This window comes from Coregonus lavaretus (genome assembly GCF_964263955.1).
Source record: "Coregonus lavaretus genome assembly, chromosome: 31".
NCBI classification, from domain to species: Eukaryota; Metazoa; Chordata; class Actinopteri; order Salmoniformes; family Salmonidae; genus Coregonus; species Coregonus lavaretus.
Window position 1 is genome coordinate 13,348,692 of NC_140018.1, and position 22,453 is coordinate 13,371,144.

Consider the following 22,453-nt stretch of genomic DNA (forward strand, 5'->3'; position numbering starts at 1 on the left):
AAATCCAGAAAAAAACATTGTAGGATTTTTAATGAATTTATTTGCAAATTATGGTGGAAAATAAGTATTTGGTCACCTACAAACAAGCAAGATTTCTGGCTCTCACAGACCTGTAACTTCTTCTTTAAGAGGCTCCTCTGTCCTCCACTCGTTACCTGTATTAATGGCACCTGTTTGAACTTGTTATCAGTATAAAAGACACCTGTCCACAACCTCAAACAGTCACACTCCAAACTCCACTATGGCCAAGACCAAAGAGCTGTCAAAGGACACCAGTAACAAAATTGTAGACCTGCACCAGGCTGGGAAGACTGAATCTGCAATAGGTAAGCAGCTTGGTTTGAAGAAATCAACTGTGGGAGCAATTATTAGGAAATGGAAGACATACAAGACCACTGATAATCTCCCTCGATCTGGGGCTCCACGCAAGATCTCACCCCGTGGGGTCAAAATGATCACAAGAACGGTGAGCAAAAATCCCAGAACCACACGGGGGGACCTAGTGAATGACCTGCAGAGAGCTGGGACCAAAGTAACAAAGCCTACCATCAGTAACACTGTCACGGTTTCGGCCGAGGCGGCTCCTTCTCCTTGTTCGGGCAGGCTTCGGCGGTCGTCGTCTCCGGAGTACTAGCTGCCACCGTTCGATGTTTCATGTTTGATTGGTTTTGTCTGTTTGTTACACCTGTTCATTGTTAAGTGTTCATTAGGCACCCTATTTAGTTCTCTTGTGTTTGGTCAGGTGTTGTGTGTAATTGTTCGATGTCACGTGTAGATGTTGGTCCGCTGTTCTGTGCTCTCTGTATTTTCATATTGTTTGAGAGAGTCCTGCACGTTGTGCACATTTACTTTGGACAGTCCAGTGTACGCTTGTTTCGCCTGTGGCCTGTTGCCGTGTTGGCTTGTACTGTCGGACTTCACTAAAGACATCTGTTTTTTGAATCTCTGTGTCCTGCGTGTGATTCCACATTCCCTCTACACTCAACCCTGACAAACACACTACGCCGCCAGGGACTCAAATCCTGCAGTGCCAGACGTGTCCCCCTGCTTAAGCCAGTACATGTCCAGGCCCATCTGAAGTTTGCTAGAGTGCATGTGGATGATCCAGAAGAGGATTGGGAGAATGTCATATGGTCAGATAAAACCAAAATATAACTTTTTGGTAAAAACTCAACTCGTCGTGTTTGGAGGACAAAGAATGCTGAGTTGCATCCAAAGAACACCATACCTACTGTGAAGCATGGGGGTGGAAACATCATGCTTTGGGGCTGTTTTTCTGCAAAGGGACCAGGACGACTGAGCCGTGTAAAGGAAAGAATGAATGGGGCCATGTATCGTGAGATTTTGAGTGAAAACCTCCTTCCATCAGCAAGGGCATTGAAGATGAAACGTGGCTGGGTCTTTCAGCATGACAATGATCCCAAACACACCGCCCGGGCAACGAAGGAATGGCTTCGTAAGAAGCATTTCAAGGTCCTGGAGTGGCCTAGCCAGTCTCCAGATCTCAACCCCATAGAAAATCTTTGGAGGGAGTTGAAAGTCTGTGTTGCCCAGCGACAGCCCCAAAAAATCACTGCTCTAGAGGAGATCTGCATGGAGGAATGGGCCAAAATACCAGCAACAGTGTGTGAAAACCTTGTGAAGACTTACAGAAAACGTTTGACCTGTGTCATTGCCAACAAAGGGTATATAACAAAGTATTGAGAAACTTTTGTTATTGACCAAATACTTATTTTCCACCATAATTTGCAAATTAATTAATTAAAAATCCTACAATGTGATTTTCAGGATTTTTTTTTTCTCATTTTGTCAGTCATAGTTGACGTGTACCTATGATGAAAATTACAGGCCTCTCTCATCTTTTTAAGTGGGAGAACTTGCACAATTGGTGGCTGACTAAATACTTTTTTTCCCCACTGTATCTTTTCACACTCACTTAGTGTATGTGTACCTACACAAACATGAAATGGCAACGATTCATGTTCGCAAATTAAATACAATAATTGAGGTACAGAAAACAACAGTGGATGAGCATCGCTTGGTTCTTGGTTTGCTTCTCAGACCTTCCTAGAAGGCTCCACAACCCGATGTGCTAACTGTCCTTCCCCTTTTCCCAAAGCAGATGAACTCATAACATTTTTACATTTTAGTCATTTAGCAGACGCTCTTATCCAGAGCGACTTACAGATTTAGTGAGTGCATACATTTTCCATACCAGCCACCCGTGGGAATCGAACCCACAACCCTGGCGTTGCAAGCACCATGCTCTACCAACTGAGCTACAGGAGGCCACAAGGTTGCTGCTTCAAATCCCATGTGGTGCTCACTGTTGTATATGGTACCAATGGAATTAACCTGACTGGCACCAGACACCTACAGTATATGATAGATAGCTACAGAAATAAACCATGCACCATATTTTGGACAGAGGCCTCAGCTAAAGCCAATAAAATTACTATTCAACAGTCTTATGATCTCAAAGCATCCTCAATCCTACTTCTCTCCCTCCCTTCTCTCCCTCCCTTCTCTCCCTCCCTTCTCTCTCTCCCTTCTCTCTCTCCCTTCTCTCCCTCCCTTCTCTCTCTCCCTTCTCTCCCTCCCTTCTCTCCCTCCCTTCTCTCCCTCCCTTCTCTCTCTCCCTTCTCTCTCTCCCTTCTCTCTCTCCCTTCTCTCCCTCCCTTCTCTCCCTCCCTTCTCTCTCTCCCTTCTCTCCCTCGCTTCTCTCCCTCCCTTCTCTCCCTCCCTTCTCTCCCTCCCTTCTCTCTCTCCCTTCTATCTCTCCCTTCTCTTCCTCCCTTCTCTCCCTCCCTTCTCTCTCTCCCTTCTCTCTCTCCCTTCTCTCCCTCCCTTCTCTCCCTCCCTTCTCTCCCTCCCTTCTCTCTCTCCCTTCTCTACCTCCCTTCTCTCTCTCCCTTCTCTCTCTCCCATCTCTCCCTCCCTTCTCTCTCTCCCTTCTCTCTCTCCCTTCTCTCCCTCCCTTCTCTCTCTCCCTTCTCTCCCTCCCTTCTCTCTCTCCCTTCTCTCCCTCCCTTCTCTCTCTCCCTTCTCTCCCTCCCTTCTCTCCCTCCCTTCTCTCTCTCCCTTCTCTACCTCCCTTCTCTCTCTCCCTTCTCTCTCCCTTCTCTCCCTCCCTTCTCTCTCTCCCTTCTCTCCCTCCCTTCTCTCTCTCCCTTCTCTCCCTCCCTTCTCTCTCTCCCTTCTCTCCCTCCCTTCTCTCCCTCCCTTCTCTCTCTCCCTTCTCTCCCTCCCTTCTCTCTCTCCCTTCTCTCTCTCCCTTCTATCTCTCCCTTCTCTCCCTCCCTTCTCTCTCTCCCTTCTCTCCCTCCCTTCTCTCTCTCCCTTCTCTCTCTCCCTTCTCTCCCTCCCTTCTCTCTCTCCCTTCTCTCCCTCCCTTCTCTCCCTCCCTTCTCTCTCTCCCTTCTCTACCTCCCTTCTCTCTCTCCCTTCTCTCTCCCATCTCTCCCTCCCTTCTCTCTCTCCCTTCTCTCCCTCCCTTCTCTCTCTCCCTTCTCTCTCTCCCTTCTCTCCCTCCCTTCTCTCCCTCCTTCTCTCTCTCCCTTCTCTCCCTCCCTCCCTTCTCTCCCTCCCTTCTCTCCCTCCCTTCTCTCCCTCCCTTCCCCTTATCCCTCTCCCTTCTCTCCCTCCCTTCTCTCCCTCCCTTCTCTCTCTCCCTTCTCTCTCTACCTTCTCTCTCTCCCTTCTCTCCCTCTCTGTTCTTACAGAGTCTTGCAGCATGCCTTAATTGGAGGAATGATGCTCTCATTAAAAATGACAGGTACGCTCTGACTCTGATTACCCAGAAGCATCGGTGGCACAAAGCCGCATTAAGAAGGGCTAAGAGCTCAATTAAAGACAAGATATTGACTCCCGTGATCCTTCGCTGTAAAACCATGGTGACTAGCTTGGTGAGCGGGGTCATCCTGTGGTCCTCCTAGCCATATCCCATGATTCCTCCTGACTGTTGCCATGGACACAGAGAATGAACACATCTAGGATGAGATAAATTATGTAGCTACAGCATGGATGCACTCTCTGTCTCGCTCACAGAGTAGAGCAACTTTGAAGTTTGCCTGGCTACCCAGACTCCTCGTTTCGGCCAAACGCTAGGCCACTCCCACTGACGTTAGTTTCTTCTCTGCAATGAGTCTGTATCTGAGTACCTCCCCGACCCTTCACCGAATGCAAACACATTCGGGACTATCTGATTGGTCCAGAAACCAATGGGTTGGGCCAGAGCCAGAACACACGTGGGTAAAGTGGCAGTTTGAAAATTCGGCATTGGCTTTGATACTCTGATTGGTTAGAGACGATCCAATCTCTGAAGACTTTGTTTTGAACAACACCCCTCGTGCCCCTCATTACCACTAACGACTTCAATGATGGCAGTCTCAGACTAAAGTATGTAGCAGACGACAGAGCAACAGAATCATTTTGTGCTAATAGTAATGTCCTTTTGAAGTTTCAATCCCATTTAAAATGATTAAATATTTCTATAATGTGTTGAATGAAAACAGTTTGATCAGCCTGATCATGGCCTATCCCTCATCCCTTTGATAACGCCTCACTCCAGTTGGAGAATAGCTACAGTGGGGAAAAAAAGTATTTAGTCAGCCACCAATTGTGCAAGTTCTCCCACTTAAAAAGATGAGAGAGGCCTGTAATTTTCATCATAGGTGCACGTCAACTATGACAGCCAAATTGAGGAAAAAAAATCCAGAAAATCACATTGTAGGATTTTTAATGAATTTATTTGCAAATTATGGTGGAAAATAAGTATTTGGTCACCTACAAACAAGCAAGATTTCTGGCTCTCACAGACCTGTAACTTCTTCTTTAAGAGGCTCCTCTGTCCTCCACTCGTTACCTGTATTAATGGCACCTGTTTGAACTTATTATCAGTATAAAAGACACCTGTCCACAACCTCAAACAGTCACACTCCAAACTCCACTATGGCCAAGACCAAAGAGCTGTCAAAGGACACCAGAAACAAAATTGTAGACCTGCACCAGGCTGGGAAGACTGAATCTGCAATAGGTAAGCAGCTTGGTTTGAAGAAATCAACTGTGGGAGCAATTATTAGGAAATGGAAGACATACAAGACCACTGATAATCTCCCTCAATCTGGGGCTCCACGCAAGATCTCACCCCGTGGGGTCAAAATGATCACAAGAACGGTGAGCAAAAATCCCAGAACCACACGGGGGGACCTAGTGAATGACCTGCAGAGAGCTGGGACCAAAGTAACAAAGCCTACCATCAGTAACACACTACGCCGCCAGGGACTCAAATCCTGCAGTGCTAGAAGTGTCCCCCTGCTTAAGACAGTACATGTCCAGGCCCGTCTGAAGTTTGCTAGAGTGCATTTGGATGATCCAGAAGAGGATTGGGAGAATGTCAGATGAAACCAAAATATAACTTTTTGGTAAAAACTCAACTCGTCGTGTTTGGAGGACAAAGTATGCTGAGTTGCATACAAAGAACACCATACCTACTGTGAAGCATGGAGGTGGAAACATCATGCTTTGGGGCTGTTTTTCTGCAAAGGGACCAGGACGACTGATCCGTGTAAAGGAAAGAATGAATGGGGCCATGTATCGTGAGATTTTGAGTGAAAACCTCCTTCCATCAGTGAGGGCATTGAAGATGAAACGTGGCTGGGTCTTTCAGCATGACAATGATCCCAAACACACCGCCCGGGCAACAAAGGAGTGGCTTCGTAAGAAGCATTTCAAGGTCCTGGAGTGGCCTAGCCAGTCTCCAGATCTCAACCCCATAGAAAATCTTTGGAGGGAGTTGAAAGTCTGTGTTGCCCAGCGACAGCCCCAAAACATCACTGCTCTAGAGGAGATCTGCATGGAGGAATGGGCCCAAATACCAGCAACAGTGTGTGAAAACCTTGTGAAGACTTACAGAAAACGTTTGACCTGTGTCATTGCCAACAAAGGGTATATAACAAAGTATTGAGAAACTTTTGTTATTGACCAAATACTTATTTTCCACCATCATTTGCAAATAAATTCATTAAAAATCCTTCAATGGGATTTTCTGGATTTTTTTTTCTCATTTTGTCTGTCATAGTTGACGTGTACCTATGATGAAAATTACAGGCCTCTCTCATCTTTTTAAGTGGGAGAACTTGCACAATTGGTGGCTGACTAAATACTTTTTTTCCCCACTGTATATGTCATTTTCATGGGAAGAGATGTAATATTTAGTACTGTATTTCCTGAACAGGGTAGGGGAAGGGGGAGGTGGTCTACTCAGGGTTTCCCATCCTGTATATAGCAGTACTCCACTAAGCAAGTAGGCCTAAAGCCCGAGCTCAACTCTGAGACAGTTCAATTATTGAAGAGCAGAGGATCTCACATCAACACACACCCTCAGTGTCAGAGATTACTAAAGTTTTCCCTATTTGTTTTACCTATGAAGGGAGAGGCCCGGACTGACTCTACAGGAGAAGGTGCTGTACAGAAACTGTGGATTATGCTATGCTCACTGATAGTGAATAGACTTTAAAAATATATTCTCTTTACTTATTTCATAGACAGTATGGCCTCTGCGTGTGTGTGTGTGTGTCTGCTAAGATGAAACAGCAGCATCTCTTATAAGCTTGGTACGCTGGATGAGAAACTCTATCTCGCTCCTACACTTTCTCTCGCTCTCTCTCTCTCTCTCTCTCTCTCTCTCTCTTTCTCTCTCTCTCTTACAGTCTTGCTCTACTTTTAGTTCTTCATTTGTATCTCTTCATCTTTCTCTCCACCAGCAACAACACATGCAATGATTCATGTTAATCTCTTTGCTTATTTCAGAGACAGCACAGCCTGTGTGTGTGTGTGTGTGTGTGTGTGTGTGTGTGTGTGTGTGCGTGTGTATGCGTGTTGAATGACATACTCCAACTCATTAGAGGGCAATGATTCTTTATGCACCAAATGAATCCTGATGTAAATAACATGACAATACAAAGAAAAAACACTTGTTGACATTAAAACTCCAGTATAAATGAGATTAACACAACATACGATCAATTATGATCATTGTGGTCTTTAAAGCAGGCAAAGCACCGTCCGTTAATGACACCTCTACGAACACATCTTTATTTAACTGATTAACGATGTGCATAATGCAACTATTCTTCCCACGCCAGTCAAATTAAGCACATGCACCATCACACAAGGTTTTAGACATTTAATCAAGTTTAAATTAAGTGTAGTATATTACAGTAACTGTATTGAGTTCAGTCCGCTTTTCTCTAGCTGCTTAAAGGGCACTTTATAGAGCTAATCTAAAGTGATTTGATTGTGAATTCAGGACTGGACTACAGTCTTGATCAAACTCCAATTAGTTTGCTTTTTTCGCTGTGTAAAGCACTGAGGCCATCTGGTGTGGAGTTAACTGCAGAGGGGAAATGGGTCAAGTTGTCCAAGCAGCTTTCACAGAATCGCCCATGGTCTATAAACCAGATACTGTAGCACTATGCATTCAAACCGCAAAAGTTTCTTATCTTCACACCAAAACACCTTTGTGAAACGTCAGCATGACCTGAGACTGCTTCACTCTACTATCCCAAAAGCTTCTGGAGAGTCAGAATTGCGAACAAAGAAAAGCTGTTTTGAGAGCACTGTTTTAAAAGCTTGAGAGTTGAGACACAGTAACTCAAGGCTGATAAATCATAGTCAAGACTGAACTGTCTAGCCCTGAAACTAGCCCACCCATTCTCTCCAATACCCTTTCAATCACAGTCCAGGATCGCTTTTGTCACGGTTCAGACAGACGACCAGAGGACCACAATTGCGTCACACCAGAAAGTTTATTAAAACTTAAGGGAAAAGGGAAGTAGGGAGTGAATGAAGGCTCCAGGGGTAACAGGGACCCCGTCCAATGTGCCGGATCTGTGCCCCCCCCAGTGGCAGCGATGCGTCCTATGAAGCCGGTGGTGGGTGGTCCAGAAGTCCTGGGGGGGGGAGACACAGACACAACAGGGCGGAATGAAACAAGGCAGCAGTACAGTTCAAGGGAAATCCAAAATACGTAGTAGCAAGGCAGAAGGCTGGTCAGAGTTACCGGGATTGAAGAGTAGTCAGGAGTCGTTATGGCAGAAGCAGGTCTGGATCTCCTGGGGCAGAAGAGTATCCAAAAATCAGGCAGGTCCGGGGTCACAAAACCAGGGTGAGCCAGAAGCGCGAGCAAACAGGTTCCGGGTGTGAGCTTTGCAGACGATCTGACACCGGAGAGCTGAAAGACAGGGCCTTAAATACTGGGAGAGGTAGTGGGTAATGCAGCGCAGCTGGCAGAGTAATTAGAGCAGAGCAGAGCAGGGACAGGTGGAGCTAGTTAGGCTGAGTAGAGAGAGTGGTGAGCAGAGTGGAAGAAAATTAAGGTGGTAACCCGGTGGAGTGAGAGGCTCATGACAGAACCCCCCCCCCAAGGGACGGCCCCAGAAGTCCCAAGAGCAACACCACGCCGGGCGGGAGGAGGGGAGCCGGAGGAGGGCTAGAACTCCTCCGAACGGTCCGAGTGAACGTCCTCATCCTCGGAGGAAGCCGGAGGGCCGTGGTCGGGCGATGGGACAGGTCCCGAGACAGGATCAGGCACAGGACAGGAAGCCGAGCGGGCAGGACGGTTAGGGACCCCTCTGGGGCGGCCCCTACGGATTGCAGGTTGATCAGGATGCCGTTGGTGGAAAGCGGTGATGAGAGTCCTATCCACAATCCGACTAGCTGGCACCCAGGTCCTTTCCTCAGGTCCATAGCCCTCCCAGTCAATGAGGTACTGGAGACCCCTACCCCTCCGTCTGGACCGAAGCAGGCGGCGGACGGTGTAAACCAGACCACCATCGACGAGCCGTGGAGGAGGAGGACAAGGCGCAGCAGGGACCAGCGGACTCTCATGGATGGGCTTAATCTTAGACACATGGAAAGTGGGGTGCACCCTCAGGGAATTAGGCAGTTGGAGCCGGACAGCAGTTGGGCTAATCACTCTTATGATAGGGAATGGGCCAATGAACCGAGGTGCCAGCTTCTGCGACTCCACCCTGAGTGGCAGGTTCTTCGATGACAACCACACCCTTTGACCAACATGGTAGGTGGGAGCAGGAATTCTCCGACGGTTGGCCCCGGTAGTGTAGCTGGCAACGGATCTGAGGAGTGTGGCTCGGGCTTGTGACCAGGTGCGGCGACATCGACGGGCAAAAGCAAGTGCAGATGGGCAAGTAACCTCCTCTTCCTGGCTGGCAAATAGAGGAGGCTGGTATCCATAAACACATTGGAAAGGGGACATACCGATGGCAGAGCAGGTCAGAGAATTGTGTGCGTACTCCACCCATGTCAATTGCTGCGACCAGGAGTGGGGGTTGCGTGAAGTCATGCATCGCAGTGCCTTCTCGAGCTCCTGATTAGCCCGCTCTGACTGCCCATTGGATTGGGGATGGAATCCGGAAGTCAGACTGACTGTGGCTCCCAGCAGGTGACAGAACTCCTTCCAAAAAGCGGAGGAGAATTGTGGACCACGGTCAGAAACTACATCCTTAGGCAGTCCGTGGATCCGGAAGACGTGTTCCAGGACCACCTGGGCGGTCTCCTTGGCGGTTGGGAGCTTGGGGAGGGGAATGAAGTGTGCCATCTTGCTGAAACGGTCAACAATGGTGAGAATGACGGTCATGCCACTTGAAGGGGGCAGCCCCGTGACAAAGTCAAGGGCGATGTGAGACCAGGGACGTCTGGGCACAGGCAGGGGCTGCAGCAATCCGGCTGGGGGCTGGCAGGACGACTTGTGTTGGTTGCAGATGGGGCAGGCTTGGACGAATTCCCGTACATCCCTTCTCAGAGAGGGCCACCAGAACCTCTGGGCGAGCAGGTTGTAAGTGCGGGTGGAGCCAGGGTGACAAGCTAGGCGGGAGTCATGTCCCCACTGAACGACCTGGGACCTCAGGTCTTCGGGGACAAAAAGGCGGTCAGCTGGGCAAGTGCTGGGACCTGGCTGGTTACGGAGAGCCTCCAGCACCTGTTCCTCAACAGCCCAGGTCAGAGCTGCAACGATGCAGGGACTAGGCAGAATCGACACAGGGTCCTTGGAGGGGGTGTCATCCTTCTGGAATTGACGGGAGAGGGCGTCTGGCTTGGTGTTGCGTGATCCAGGCCGGTATGACAGAGTGAAATTAAACCTGGTGAAGAACAGGGCCCAGCGGGACTGCCTGGAGTTCAACCGTTTGGCCGTGCGGATGTACTCCAAGTTCTTATGATCGGTCCAAACGAGAAATGGAATGGTGGACCCCTCCAGCCAGTGACGCCACTCCTCCAAGGCAAGCTTCACAGCCAGCAGCTCACGGTTCCCTATGTCGTAATTGCACTCAGAGGGGGACAACCGACGTGAGAAAAAGGCACAGGGATGGAGCTTCCTATCCTCCGCAGCCCACTGAGAAATCACAGCACCAACTCCCACATCCGAGGCGTCCACCTCCACAATGAATTGCCGGTCCACATCAGGCATCTGGAGGATGGGAGCGGAGGTGAACCTCACCTTGAGGGTACTGAAGGCTTTGTCGGCTGCTGGGGTCCAGGTGAAGGGTTGCTTGGTGCTGGTTAGAGCAGTGAGAGGGGCAGCAACGGTACTGTAGTTCCGGATAAACTTTCTGTAGAAGTTAGCAAACCCCAGAAACTGTTGCAGCTTCTTTCTGTTCTCCGGAACTGGCCATGAAGTGACTGCTGATACTTTGGCAGGATCCATTTGGATACTTCCCTCTGCCACTATGTACCCCAGGAAGGCCACTGTCTTGACGTGAAACTCACATTTCTCTGCCTTGGCGTAGAGGGAATTCTCCAGAAGACGATGAAGGACTTGCTGGACATGGCGGGTGTGTTCAGACAGGTTTCTGGAGTAGATTAGGATGTCATCCAGGTAAACGAAGACAAACTTGTTTAACATGTCCCGCAGTACATCATTCACTAGAGCCTGGAACACAGCAGGAGCATTGGTGAGGCCAAAAGGCATAACCAGATACTCGTAGTGGCCTGTTGGTGTATTGAATGCGGTTTTCCATTCATCTCCCTCCCGGATCCGCACTAGGTGGTAAGCGTTTCTGAGATCCAACTTGGTAAAAACAGTGGCTCCCTGGAGCAACTCAAAAGCAGAGGTGAGCAGAGGCAGAGGGTAACGGTTTTTCACTGTGATGTCGTTGAGTCCCCTGTAGTCGATGCAGGGGCGAAGAGATCCGTCCTTCTTCCCCACAAAGAAGAAGCCAGCACCAGCAGGAGATGAAGATGAACGGATTAATCCTGCGGACAGAGAGCCATTGATGTAGTCCTCCATGGACTTTCTTTCAGGAGCAGACAATGAATAAAGACGACCCTTTGGAGGGGCTGTTCCAGGGAGGAGGTCGATGGCACAGTCGTACGGTCGGTGAGGGGGCAGAGATGTGGCTCTTGCTTTGTTAAACACCTCTCTGAGACCATGGTAGCATTCTGGGACATTGGAGAGGTCAGGAGCGGAGTTAGTAGGTACTGGCCGAGGGGGTAGTGCGGCAGCAAGCAGGCAGGTTCGGTGGCAGTCCTCTCCCCACTCCCTGATCACCCCGGTCACCCAGTCGAGCTGAGGGTTGTGCCGGCGGAGCCATGGGTAACCCAGGATGAGGGGTTGGCCTGGAGAGGGGAGCAGGTGAAACTGGATAGTTTCTTGATGGTTTCCGGACAGACCCATCGAGACCGGGGCCGTGACATGAGTGACCGATCCGAGTAAGTGTCCGTCCAGTGCCCGGGCAGGAATAGGAGGTGTCAAACGGAGGTTCTCCAGTCCCAGTTGGCGTGCCAGCTTGATGTCCATTATGTTGGCTTCGGCGCCAGAATCCACCAGAGCAGCCAGGGTGTGAGTTGAGTCAGAGAGGCGGAGGTGAACTTGCAGCAGGGGTTTGCGGTCGGAGGACTGGATGGTCATTGAACTCAACCGGACTCCCCCTATGCCCGGTGAGCTTCGGCCCTTTAAAGGGCAGGTTACCACACGATGTCCATCACCTCCACAATAGAGGCAGAGGTTTGAGGTGAAGCGGCGCTGGCGCTCTGCAGGAGTGAGAGAGGCTCGCCCAATCTCCATAGGCTCAGACTGATCAAACTGACCTGGGTGAGTGGCAGTAGATGACAGGAGCCCAGTCGGATCTCTCCGAATGCCGGTAGTAGGTGGACCTTGGCGCCCCCTCTCACGACGACGGGTCTGTATCCTTCTGTCGATCCTGACAGTCAGTGCGATGGCTTCATCAAGAGTGGAAGGCAGTTCATGGGAGACCAACTCGTCCTTGATATAGTCAGCCAAACTATGGAAGAACGCGTCCACCAACGATGGTGTGTTCCAAGAACTTCGTCTAGCCAGGGTTCGGAAGTCGATGGAATGGTCTGCGACTGTACGTCTGCCTTGTCGAATACTGAACAGTTCACGAGACGCCTCTGCGGTTGGTGAATCCAGGTCAAACACCTTCAGCATCTCCTCAGCAAACAGGTCGAAGGTAGCACATGCGGGGGTTTGACGTTCGAACTCTGCTGTTCCCCAGAGTCGAGCTCGGCCCGTCAGGTGAGTGATGGCATACCCAACTTTAGCCCCCTCCGTGGCGAAGGTCCTTGGCTGCAAGGAGAACTGAAGTCGGCAGCTAGTCAGGAATGGCCGGACCTGGGTTGAGTCGCCGTTGAACCGCTCGGGGTTTCCAATCTTGGGTTCCGGAGCAGCGGCTGCAATGACCGGGGCAGGTAACTCGGGGGCAGGGCTGGTGGGCAGACTGGCTGGGGTAAGGTTGGTGAGGAGTTGAATGATCATGGCGAGTTGTTGTTGCTGCTGCTGGAACTGCTGCTCATGCTCATCGGTTTCCATGTCGGGGAAAGTGTGCGCTGAGTCCATAATGGTCAGATCGTACTGTCACGGTTCAGACAGACGACCAGAGGACCACAATTGCGTCACACCAGAAAGTTTATTAAAACTTAAGGGAAAAGGGAAGTAGGGAGTGAATGAAGGCTCCAGGGGTAACAGGGACCCCGTCCAATGTGCCGGATCTGTGCCCCCCCCAGTGGCAGCGATGCGTCCTATGAAGCCGGTGGTGGGTGGTCCAGAAGTCCTGGGGGGGGGAGACACAGACACAACAGGGCGGAATGAAACAAGGCAGCAGTACAGTTCAAGGGAAATCCAAAATACGTAGTAGCAAGGCAGAAGGCTGGTCAGAGTTACCGGGATTGAAGAGTAGTCAGGAGTCGTTATGGCAGAAGCAGGTCTGGATCTCCTGGGGCAGAAGAGTATCCAAAAATCAGGCAGGTCCGGGGTCACAAAACCAGGGTGAGCCAGAAGCGCGAGCAAACAGGTTCCGGGTGTGAGCTTTGCAGACGATCTGACACCGGAGAGCTGAAAGACAGGGCCTTAAATACTGGGAGAGGTAGTGGGTAATGCAGCGCAGCTGGCAGAGTAATTAGAGCAGAGCAGAGCAGGGACAGGTGGAGCTAGTTAGGCTGAGTAGAGAGAGTGGTGAGCAGAGTGGAAGAAAATTAAGGTGGTAACCCGGTGGAGTGAGAGGCTCATGACAGCTTTACCATGTTCTAATAAACCTGTGGGGACCATCTTTTTCAATATCGTCAGATATCGATCTATCAACCTCAGCACCATACCCTATCAAAGTCTGTCAATCTAACCTGCCAATTTGTACACAGACATCTATTCAGAATCCATACGCAGAGCACAGGGACATTCCACTTACAGTACACCCATGGTTATACCAATTATAAGGCTCTAGCCATTGAAAACTAATACAAGAAATCTACCTGAGATCTATAACTGAGGCACTTATATTCTATTACCTCAGCTGGGAGCAGTACAATACAATATCATGACATGACCAAGGTCCTGAAAGTTCACTGTTTTCACTGAAGCAGTTTTAGACATGATGAGACAATTATCTTGTAGCTATTTATGGTCATGATCTGTTCTTCTCGCTCTGGTGGAAAGAGAAAGTTTTGTGAAGGGTGGGGGGCATTGTCTGGGTGACTGTGAGATGTTGTTGCAGTCGTAATGGCGGTGCCTTGTCAGTCCTTCATAGTGTTCTCTGTGTGAGATGAGCATGATTATGCAGATGCATGCATGCATGCAGAGGAGAAACGAGGACAAAACATTCCCCTCGGAAATGAGTGTGTGTGTGTGTGTGTGTGTGTGTGTGTGTGTGTGTGTGTGCATGTTAAAACTTTAAGAACAAGACAGCAATGAATAAACTACAGAAGTGAGAAATGCAATGTGGGATTTCATGGTCACAAATACCCATGAAACCGTTGCATTCAGTAACACAGTGTGGAAAGAAATAACTGTCTAGGGTAAGGGAATATCTTGCATTCAGCATCATCTAGGAATAAATACTTTTTTCCTCTTGCCTTTATTCAGTATGCTGGGAGTTTGATACTACTTCTATAGGGCAACCCCCCAACCCTAAAGAACATTGTGCAACCAGACAGGATTTTTTTAAAAGTGAAAACACTTTAGTCTTTATGTACTCTACAGACGCCTGTAGTCCACATCTCACATTCTCAAAGCCCAACGACAAACCAGAGTACTTCCAGGAGCTCCACAAGATCAGTTAGCTGTTTCGGTTAGTCCGACAGGGATATGGTTCTCTCCATGAACTGGATGTTGTGGCGCTGGGTTGACGAGAACACTCACTAAATGAACCTCCATCATAACAAACATGAGGGCCCTCGTTTCCTGCAACTCAACCATAGGCCGGGCAATCAGGGAAGTGATGCGGGCACTTTCAGGAAGTTATTTCACAGTGGCCAGCTACTAGCTTTCAGTGAGTGGTAAGGTGGGACTTTTAGCGTAACCTCTATACTGTGTGCCTGGCTGACAGGCACAAGACATTATGAAATAGCTCTATGTCTTTCAGTATGCAAGCGACTGAAAAAGTCATGAAAAAGCTATTACATTAATGACATGTTGCTTTGAGTGCCTCTCATGAAATAATATATCTGTATACCCTATGTATGATCCCAATCAAGAAGGCTACACTGCATGAATAGGCTACGCTGCAGAACGTTTAGAAAACAGTACTTTTTTTTATTTTTACTTCACAACACTCAGAATGCTGTTAACTAGTGGCCCAAATACACAGCAGTATTTTAGCTGGAGGAGACGGCTTCATGGAGGTACTGTAGTCCTCAGGCTAATACACTATAGAACAGGGAGAGGCTCCAATGTACTGCAGCTACATTTACATTTACATTTTAGTCATTTAGCAGACGCTCTTATCCAGAGCGACTTACAGGAGCATTTAGGGTTAAGTGCCTTGCTTAAGGGCACATCGACAGATTTTTCACCTAGTCGTTATGAATACAGATTCAGCATCCAGTCTGAATATCAAAGCCATGTTTCAGGTCATGCATAAAGAAACAGACCTCCTATCTTTATGCTAATGGTGCAGTGTTCTACTAGAGAGGCTGGGCTGGATATACAGTGAGTTTTGTAATGAAGAGGAGGAGGAGGAGGAGGAGGAGGAGGGTTATTAGGATGTAGAAAATGTAACTGCTTTCACATTCAAAGCTTTTTGGGTTAACTTTTGATATAAATCATACACACTCACACTGTTGAAGCTGTACTCTAGGCACTAGACTGCCTGGGGTCAGACTGGACAATCCATTGATGTTGAGTTGACATAATAACCTCTTCATCGTTTCATGGTTTGGATGCACAAAGCCCGGCAGGGAATATTGGATAAGCCTCTGTCCGATCACATCCGTTGTCCTACTGTAACTGTACCAACTCACCAATGTAAACGGGGCTATAATAATACCATAGGAGAATGAGTGGTGTGTGTGTGTGTGTGTGTGTGTGTGTGTGTGTGTGTGTGTGTGTGTTTGTGTGAGAGTGGGTGTGTGTGTGTGGTCTTTGTGCAGGCATGGGTACATTAAGTCTCATCTGGCTGTTGTTCCTGATTAGACCCAAAACAATAGCGCTGATTATCAGCAAAGGAAAAAGCACTCAGTGCCTGAGCCGAGCCATCAAAGGAAAATGTTTCTGCTCTTAAACAACAAGCAGAAAAACTCAAGCTCTCCTCTGTATGAGAGAGAAACTCCTAACGTAGGCCCCGTGGGAAAGGCATTACCTATATTTTGTATGTTACTCTCTCTCTCTCTCTCTCTCTCTCTCTCTCTCTATCTCTCTCTCTCTGTATCTCTCTCTCTCTCTGTATCTCTCTCTCTCTCTCTGTATCTCTCTCTCGCTCTCTCTGTATCTGTATCTCTCTCTCTCTCTCTCTCTCTCTCTCTCTCTCTCTGTATCTCTCTCTCTCTCTCTCTCTCTCTGTATCTCTCTCTCTCTCTGTATCTCTCTCTCTGTATCTCTGTATCTCTCTCTCTCTCTCTCTCTCTCTGTATCTCTCTCTCTGTATCTCTGTATCTCTCTCTCGCTTTCTCTCTCTCTCTCTGTATCTCTCTCTCTCTCTCTCTCTCTGTATCTCTCTCTCTGTATCTCTCTCTCTCTCTCTCTCTCTGTATCTCTCTCTCTGTATCTCCCTCCATATTGCATTTTCTCTCTCTCTTTTCTTCTTCTCTGTCTTGGCTCTCTCTCAGTATTCCTCTGTCTACCCCTCATCCCTCTCCCTCCCTCCCTCCATCCCAGAGTGAGTCTTCATGTCTAAAAGCATTACAGAGCTGATTTCCCAACCTGACAAGAGGAATCGCACTGGGAAAACGACCCAGAATCCAACAGCTACAGAGCCAAACGGAGCCAGTCAATCATCAGCCTCCATCCAAGCTACTGGACCCTGAGGCATTACAGGTCTCTTTAGACATCTGCGTTGCCTCACACATGTTCTAGGGACTGGTTTTTAAGTCTATTACAGGTCTACAATTTATCAGAATCACATTCAGAGTAGAGCAGGGTTGTTATGCCTGCTAATGTCATTAGTTTATTTTTATATGGCCAATGTAAAGGTAAATCACAAAGTAATCATATTCATGGTGACTCGGGTACAAACAAACTAACTCTCGCTCTTCCTCTCTTATCTCTCTCTCTCTGCCTAGTTAAGTCTCTACACCACAGTAGCCTGCAGTATGTCTGGTCTAATCACACTGTACAGCAAGCATTCAATAGCATGCATGGCTGCCATCCTCTAGCTCTCACTGCCATCTCAACCCCAAATATACTGTACCTCCACCGAATACAATTTGCAAGTTGCCCATTAGAGTGGACTAGATAGGAAAAGGCCCATTTACAACAGACGTCAAATGAGATTCCTTCTTGTCTTAAGAGCAGAGGTATTGTAAAGCAATAACGCAAAACACTTGATAAGATTAAAATAGTGCAGGATTTCCTGTTAGCAGAGCCTTTGGTCAAATCCCTGATGTGATAACCAACACAGGAGCCTGTTAATAAAGTGTATGGGTGAACACACTAGCTGCATACTTCAATTCCATTGCGCCATGTCCATATCAAGTGAAGTAATATCCAACACAGACCATGCTATTTGTGTTATGGTGGGGAAACTCTCGCCTTAGGACACAGGGATGTAAAACCTATAGTGTGAGAAAAGGGTTAATGTTGTCTGGACGGTTATGAAAATGTTAAGTGTGGTCTAGTGGTAAAGCAGATGACTCTGGACCACATATCCCCTTTAGCTACAAGGGTTTGATTCCCATATAAAGCCTTCCTGTCTGAGTGCCGCTCTTTGTAGGCTACTGCATCCATCTCCCCCTTTTGCTATATTAAAATATAAACACGAAAGAAAAAGGGCTTGATGGTTATTTGGAATCTAATAGAAGAGTTACAAACCTCATCAAATCTGGCCTCATCTTCACAGTTCTCCAGAACACGTGTGTAGAACGACAGACCTGAGTGGTGAAAGGACAGAGGTCAGGGGTAAGACAGGCTCAAAGGGTTAAATATTCAAATGATAAAAATACATCGAAAAAATGTTTTTCAAAGATGTGTAGGGTCACAAAGGGTCAATGAGTCTTGTATATGCCTTGAAGAACACGTTGAAAAGCAAATCTCCATCCATCTGATGGTGCACAATTGGGTTAGGAGAGGGTGTGGGATTAGAACTGCCCTGTGTGGGATTAGAACTCCACCACTATGCTTGAACATTTTGAGAGTGGCACTCAGTAATGTGTTGTATTGGATTTGCCCCAAACATAACACTTTGTATCAGGACAAAAAGTTAATTGCTTTGCCACATTTTTTGCAGTATTACTTTAGTGCCTTAATGCAAACAGGATGAATATTTTGTATTATGTGCAGGCTTCCTTCTTTTCACACTGTCAATTAGGTTAATATTGTGGAGTAACTACAATGTTGTTGATCCATCCTTAGTTTTCTCCTATTACAGCCATTCAAGTCTGTAACTGTTTTAAAGTCACCATTGGCCTCATGGTGAAATCCCTGAGTGGTTTCCTTCCTCTCTGGCACGAGTTAGGAAGGACGCCTGTATCTTTGTAGTGACTGGTTGTATCGATACACCATCCAAAGGGTAACTAATAACTTCACCATGCTCAAAGGGATATTCAATGTCTGCTTCTTTTTTTACCCATCTACCAATAGGTGCCCTTCTTTGCGAGGCATTGGAAAACCTCCCTGGTCTTTGTGGTTGAATTGAAATTCACTGCTCGACTGAGGGACTTTACAGATAATTGTATGTGTGGGGTACAGAGATGAGGTAGTCATTCAAAAATCATGTTAAACACTATTATTGCACACTTATTATGTGACTTGTTAAGCAAACTTATTTAGGGTTGCCATAACAAAGGGGTTGAATACTTTATTGACTCAAGACATTTCAGCGTTTCATTTTTTATTAATTTGTAAACATTTTGAAAAACATAATTCCACTTTGACATTATGGGGTATTGTGGGGTACAATTTAATCCATTTTTAATTCAGGCTGTAACACAACAAAATGTAAAGGGGTGTGAATACTTTCTGAAGGCACTGTAGCTACCTATATAAACGTATAATCCACATAGCCTACATGTTTTTTTTCTTCGTAAAAGCACATAGATGTGTATGAAATGGTGTGTATGATAGATGTGTATGTACCTTCTCAAGCTGTACCATCATGATTTTAATGGTAGGCAAAAAGAGCTAGATTTATTACTAAAAGACCAAAATATATCACTTTTGCAACAAACTGTCAAAATGAAGACCAGAATTGACGTTTCAATATAACTAAGCCTAAAACATCTGGTTTTCAATTATCATTATTTTTTCACTATGTTACTCTTTAAAGCTTAAAAAGTGTCAGTGTTCAACCTAACAATACAACAGAACAGATTAACCGGAATGACATTTTATATGAAAGCCACGCTCCTACTAAGCCACGCCTTCAGTCTTCTGAGCTGACCTGCTGAGTCATATCTCAGTGACCCAACGCCTGCAACCCAGCAGTTAGGTCAACCAAACAACCCAGCATTTTTTTCATAGTGTAACCACCGCAGATCGTTTGTGGACTGATTTGGGGTTGAGCTTTTAACCTGTTGAGGTTGCTCATTTTAGGAGAGCTTTGACTAGACTGACATGTCAGCTGTGCGAGGAATTATTTATGCTTTGTCAAAGTTTTAGGCTTCCTTAAAAGCCAGTAGCTTCAATGAATTGTCCATTCTTTTCTCAGTCAAGTGTTCGTCAACATCAATATTCATGGGTTCAGCTCACCTTCTGCACCTGTAAATGATTACCACCATTTTGCAGGTGAATTCCGTCTGTCTCCTGATGCTTTGCACCACATGACAAAACCATATACTATTTGCCAGAGACCCACTCGACCTATGGCACAACTCTCCTTCCCTGGCAATAGATAACAGTAATTGACATGTGTCGGACTAAGTGGAAAGGGCAAGACAGAGTAATGGTGCTATAATAACCGAATGACAAGCATAGACCCACACCAGGCTTGATACGAGGAGCCAGAGGAGAGGAGAGAAAGACAGACAGACAGATAAAAAACTAAATGATGACTCATAATGACACCAAATGGGACAGACGGAAGAGAGTGTGAGAGAGAGTGTGTGTGAGAGAGAGAGAGTGTGTGAGAGAGAGAGTGTGAGAGAGAGAGTGTGTGAGAGAGAGAGTGTGTGAGAGAGAGAGTGCGTGAGAGAGAGAGTGTGTGAGAGAGAGAGTGTGAGAGAGAGAGTGTGAGAGAGAGAGTGTGAGAGAGAGTGTGTGAGAGAGAGTGTGAGAGAGAGAGAGCGAGAGAGAGAGAGAGAGAGAGAGAGAGAGAGAGAGAGAGAGAGAGAGAGAGAGAGAGAGAGAGAGAGAGACTACTGACTCAACAAAAGGAAACGGCATGGACACAGCTATACCGCCAATCTAATGTATACATATTAAATATAGCCTAATTCAAATACTACTGTGTAAAGTTGTAGCTATTCATCTTTTACATTTTCAGTCGGGTTGTTTAAGAAATTATGCACCATATGCGTACGACCACAAAGATAGTAAACACAGTGACTATTGGGTCTATTAAAAGACGGCTTTGTGAATGAGGGCTGGTGAATATCAGAAAGCTCTTCTGTGGTTGTGCGTTTTATATGTACATAAGTCATTTGTTTTGTGTGTAAGAGGCTTTGTGTACTGAGGTTGCCAGCCAAACACACACACACACACACATAGGTAATTACAGCCCTTGTCACTCTGACTGGTTATTAGCCTGGACAGGGAATTAATACTTTCTCGCTGGCAGGTTGGCGACCCCATAACTTCTCTCTCTCTCTGTGTGTTGAAATAAATACATGAATCACAGTTAACCTGTTTTCCATTTGCTAGTACAAAATATATTTATTTCTTACTCAACTCAGATTATACAACAAATTACATGTTGTATTTGAGAAACTACAGTTACTGCAACAATTATTGGGTTATGTTTGTAGCGGGTGATTTGGACGGAGTCAGGCGCAGGAGGGGTAAATCACAGAATAAATGGTTTATTCGGCAAATACGTAACAACCTATACGTAACCTAGTTAACTCTCCTCAGGACTTTGAACGGCCCCACAAACCGCGGGCTCAGCTTCCGGCAGGGCAGGTGGAGGGGCAGGTTCCGGGTCGAGAGCCAGACCCGATCACCCGGTACAAAGACCGGGGCCTCACTGCGGTGGCGGTCAGCGTTGGCTTTCTGGCGACACACGGCGCGCTGGAGGTGGACGTCCATGTCTCCTCCGCGTGCCGAAACCAGTCGTCCACCACAGGAGCTTCGGTCTGGCTCTGATGCCACGGTGCCAGGACCGGCTGATACCCTAAAACACATTGAAATGGAGATAGGTTAGTGGAGGAGTGGCGGAGAGAGTTCTGGGCATATTCAGCCCATTGCAAGAACATCGACCACTCCCCCGGCCAGTCCTGGCAGTAGGACCGCAGGAACCTACCCACATCCTGATTCACCCGTTCCACCTGCCCATTAGATTCGGGGTGAAACACAGAGGTCAGGCTGACTGAGACCCCCAGACGTTCCATGAACGCCTTCCAGACCCTAGACGTAAACTGGGGACCCCGGTCAGACACTATGTCCTCTGGCACCCTGTAGTGCCAGAAGACGTGAGTAAACAGGGCTTCCGCAGTTTGCAGGGCCGTGGGGAGACCGGGCAGAGGAAGGAGGCAGCAGGCAGCAGGCTTTAAAAAAGTGGTCCACAACGACCAGGATGGTGGTGTTACCCTGAGAGAGGGGAAGATCAATTAAGAAGTCAATCGACAAGTGGGACCATGGCCGTTGTGGAACTGGTAAGAGATGTAACTTACCCGCTGGAAGGTGCTTAGGTGCCTTACTCTGGGCGCACACCGAGCAGGAGGAGACATACACCCTCATGTCCTTAGCCAAGGTAGGCCACCAGTACATCCCGGTCAGGCAGCGCACTGCACGGCCGATGCCTGGGTGACCAGAGGAGGGGGACATGTGTGCCCAATAGATAAGACGATCACGGACACTATACGGCACGTACCACAGCCCAGCTGGACACTGAGGTGGAGATGGCTCTGTGCGTAACGCCCGCTCTATGTCCGCGTCCACCGCCCACACTACTGCGCCACAATGCAGGAGGCCGGGAGTATGGGGGTGTTGTCTATGGGCCTCTCCTCTGTGTCATACAGCTGTGACAGTGCATCTGCCTTCACATTCTATGTGCCTGGTATATAGGACAGCGTGAAATCAAACCGGGTGAAGAACAAGGCCCACCTGGCCTGGCAAGGGTTCAGCCTCCTCGCTGCCCGGATGTACTCCAGGTTACGGTGGTCAGTCCAGACGAGGAAAGGGTGTTTCGCCCCCTCGAGCCAGTGCCTCCAATATTAATTGACAAAGCCAATGAAGTGCTGCACCTCCTTTACCGTGGTTGGAGTCGGCCAATAACCCACGGTTGAAATGCGGTCTCCCTCCATCTCCACACCTGATTTGGTGATGTGGTATCCGAGGAAGGAGATGGATTTTTGGAAGAACAGACACTTTTCTGCCTTGGCATATAGGTCATGCTCC

The 22,453-nt window shown here is 47.7% G+C and overlaps 1 protein-coding gene across 1 annotated transcript in view; it reads right to left on the minus strand.

Moving 5' to 3' along the window:
- The window catches only part of LOC311106769 (otoferlin-like), a gene marked incomplete at both ends in the record, with an annotated part of 102,582 nt that overhangs the window by 72,500 nt on the left and 7,629 nt on the right, over window positions 1-22,453 (minus strand). Inside the window, one exon of the mRNA XM_084149160.1 lies at window positions 17,774-17,832. Within this exon, the coding sequence (XP_084005286.1) occupies window positions 17,774-17,832 (59 nt within the window). The remainder of the gene's footprint in view (window positions 1-17,773; window positions 17,833-22,453) is intronic.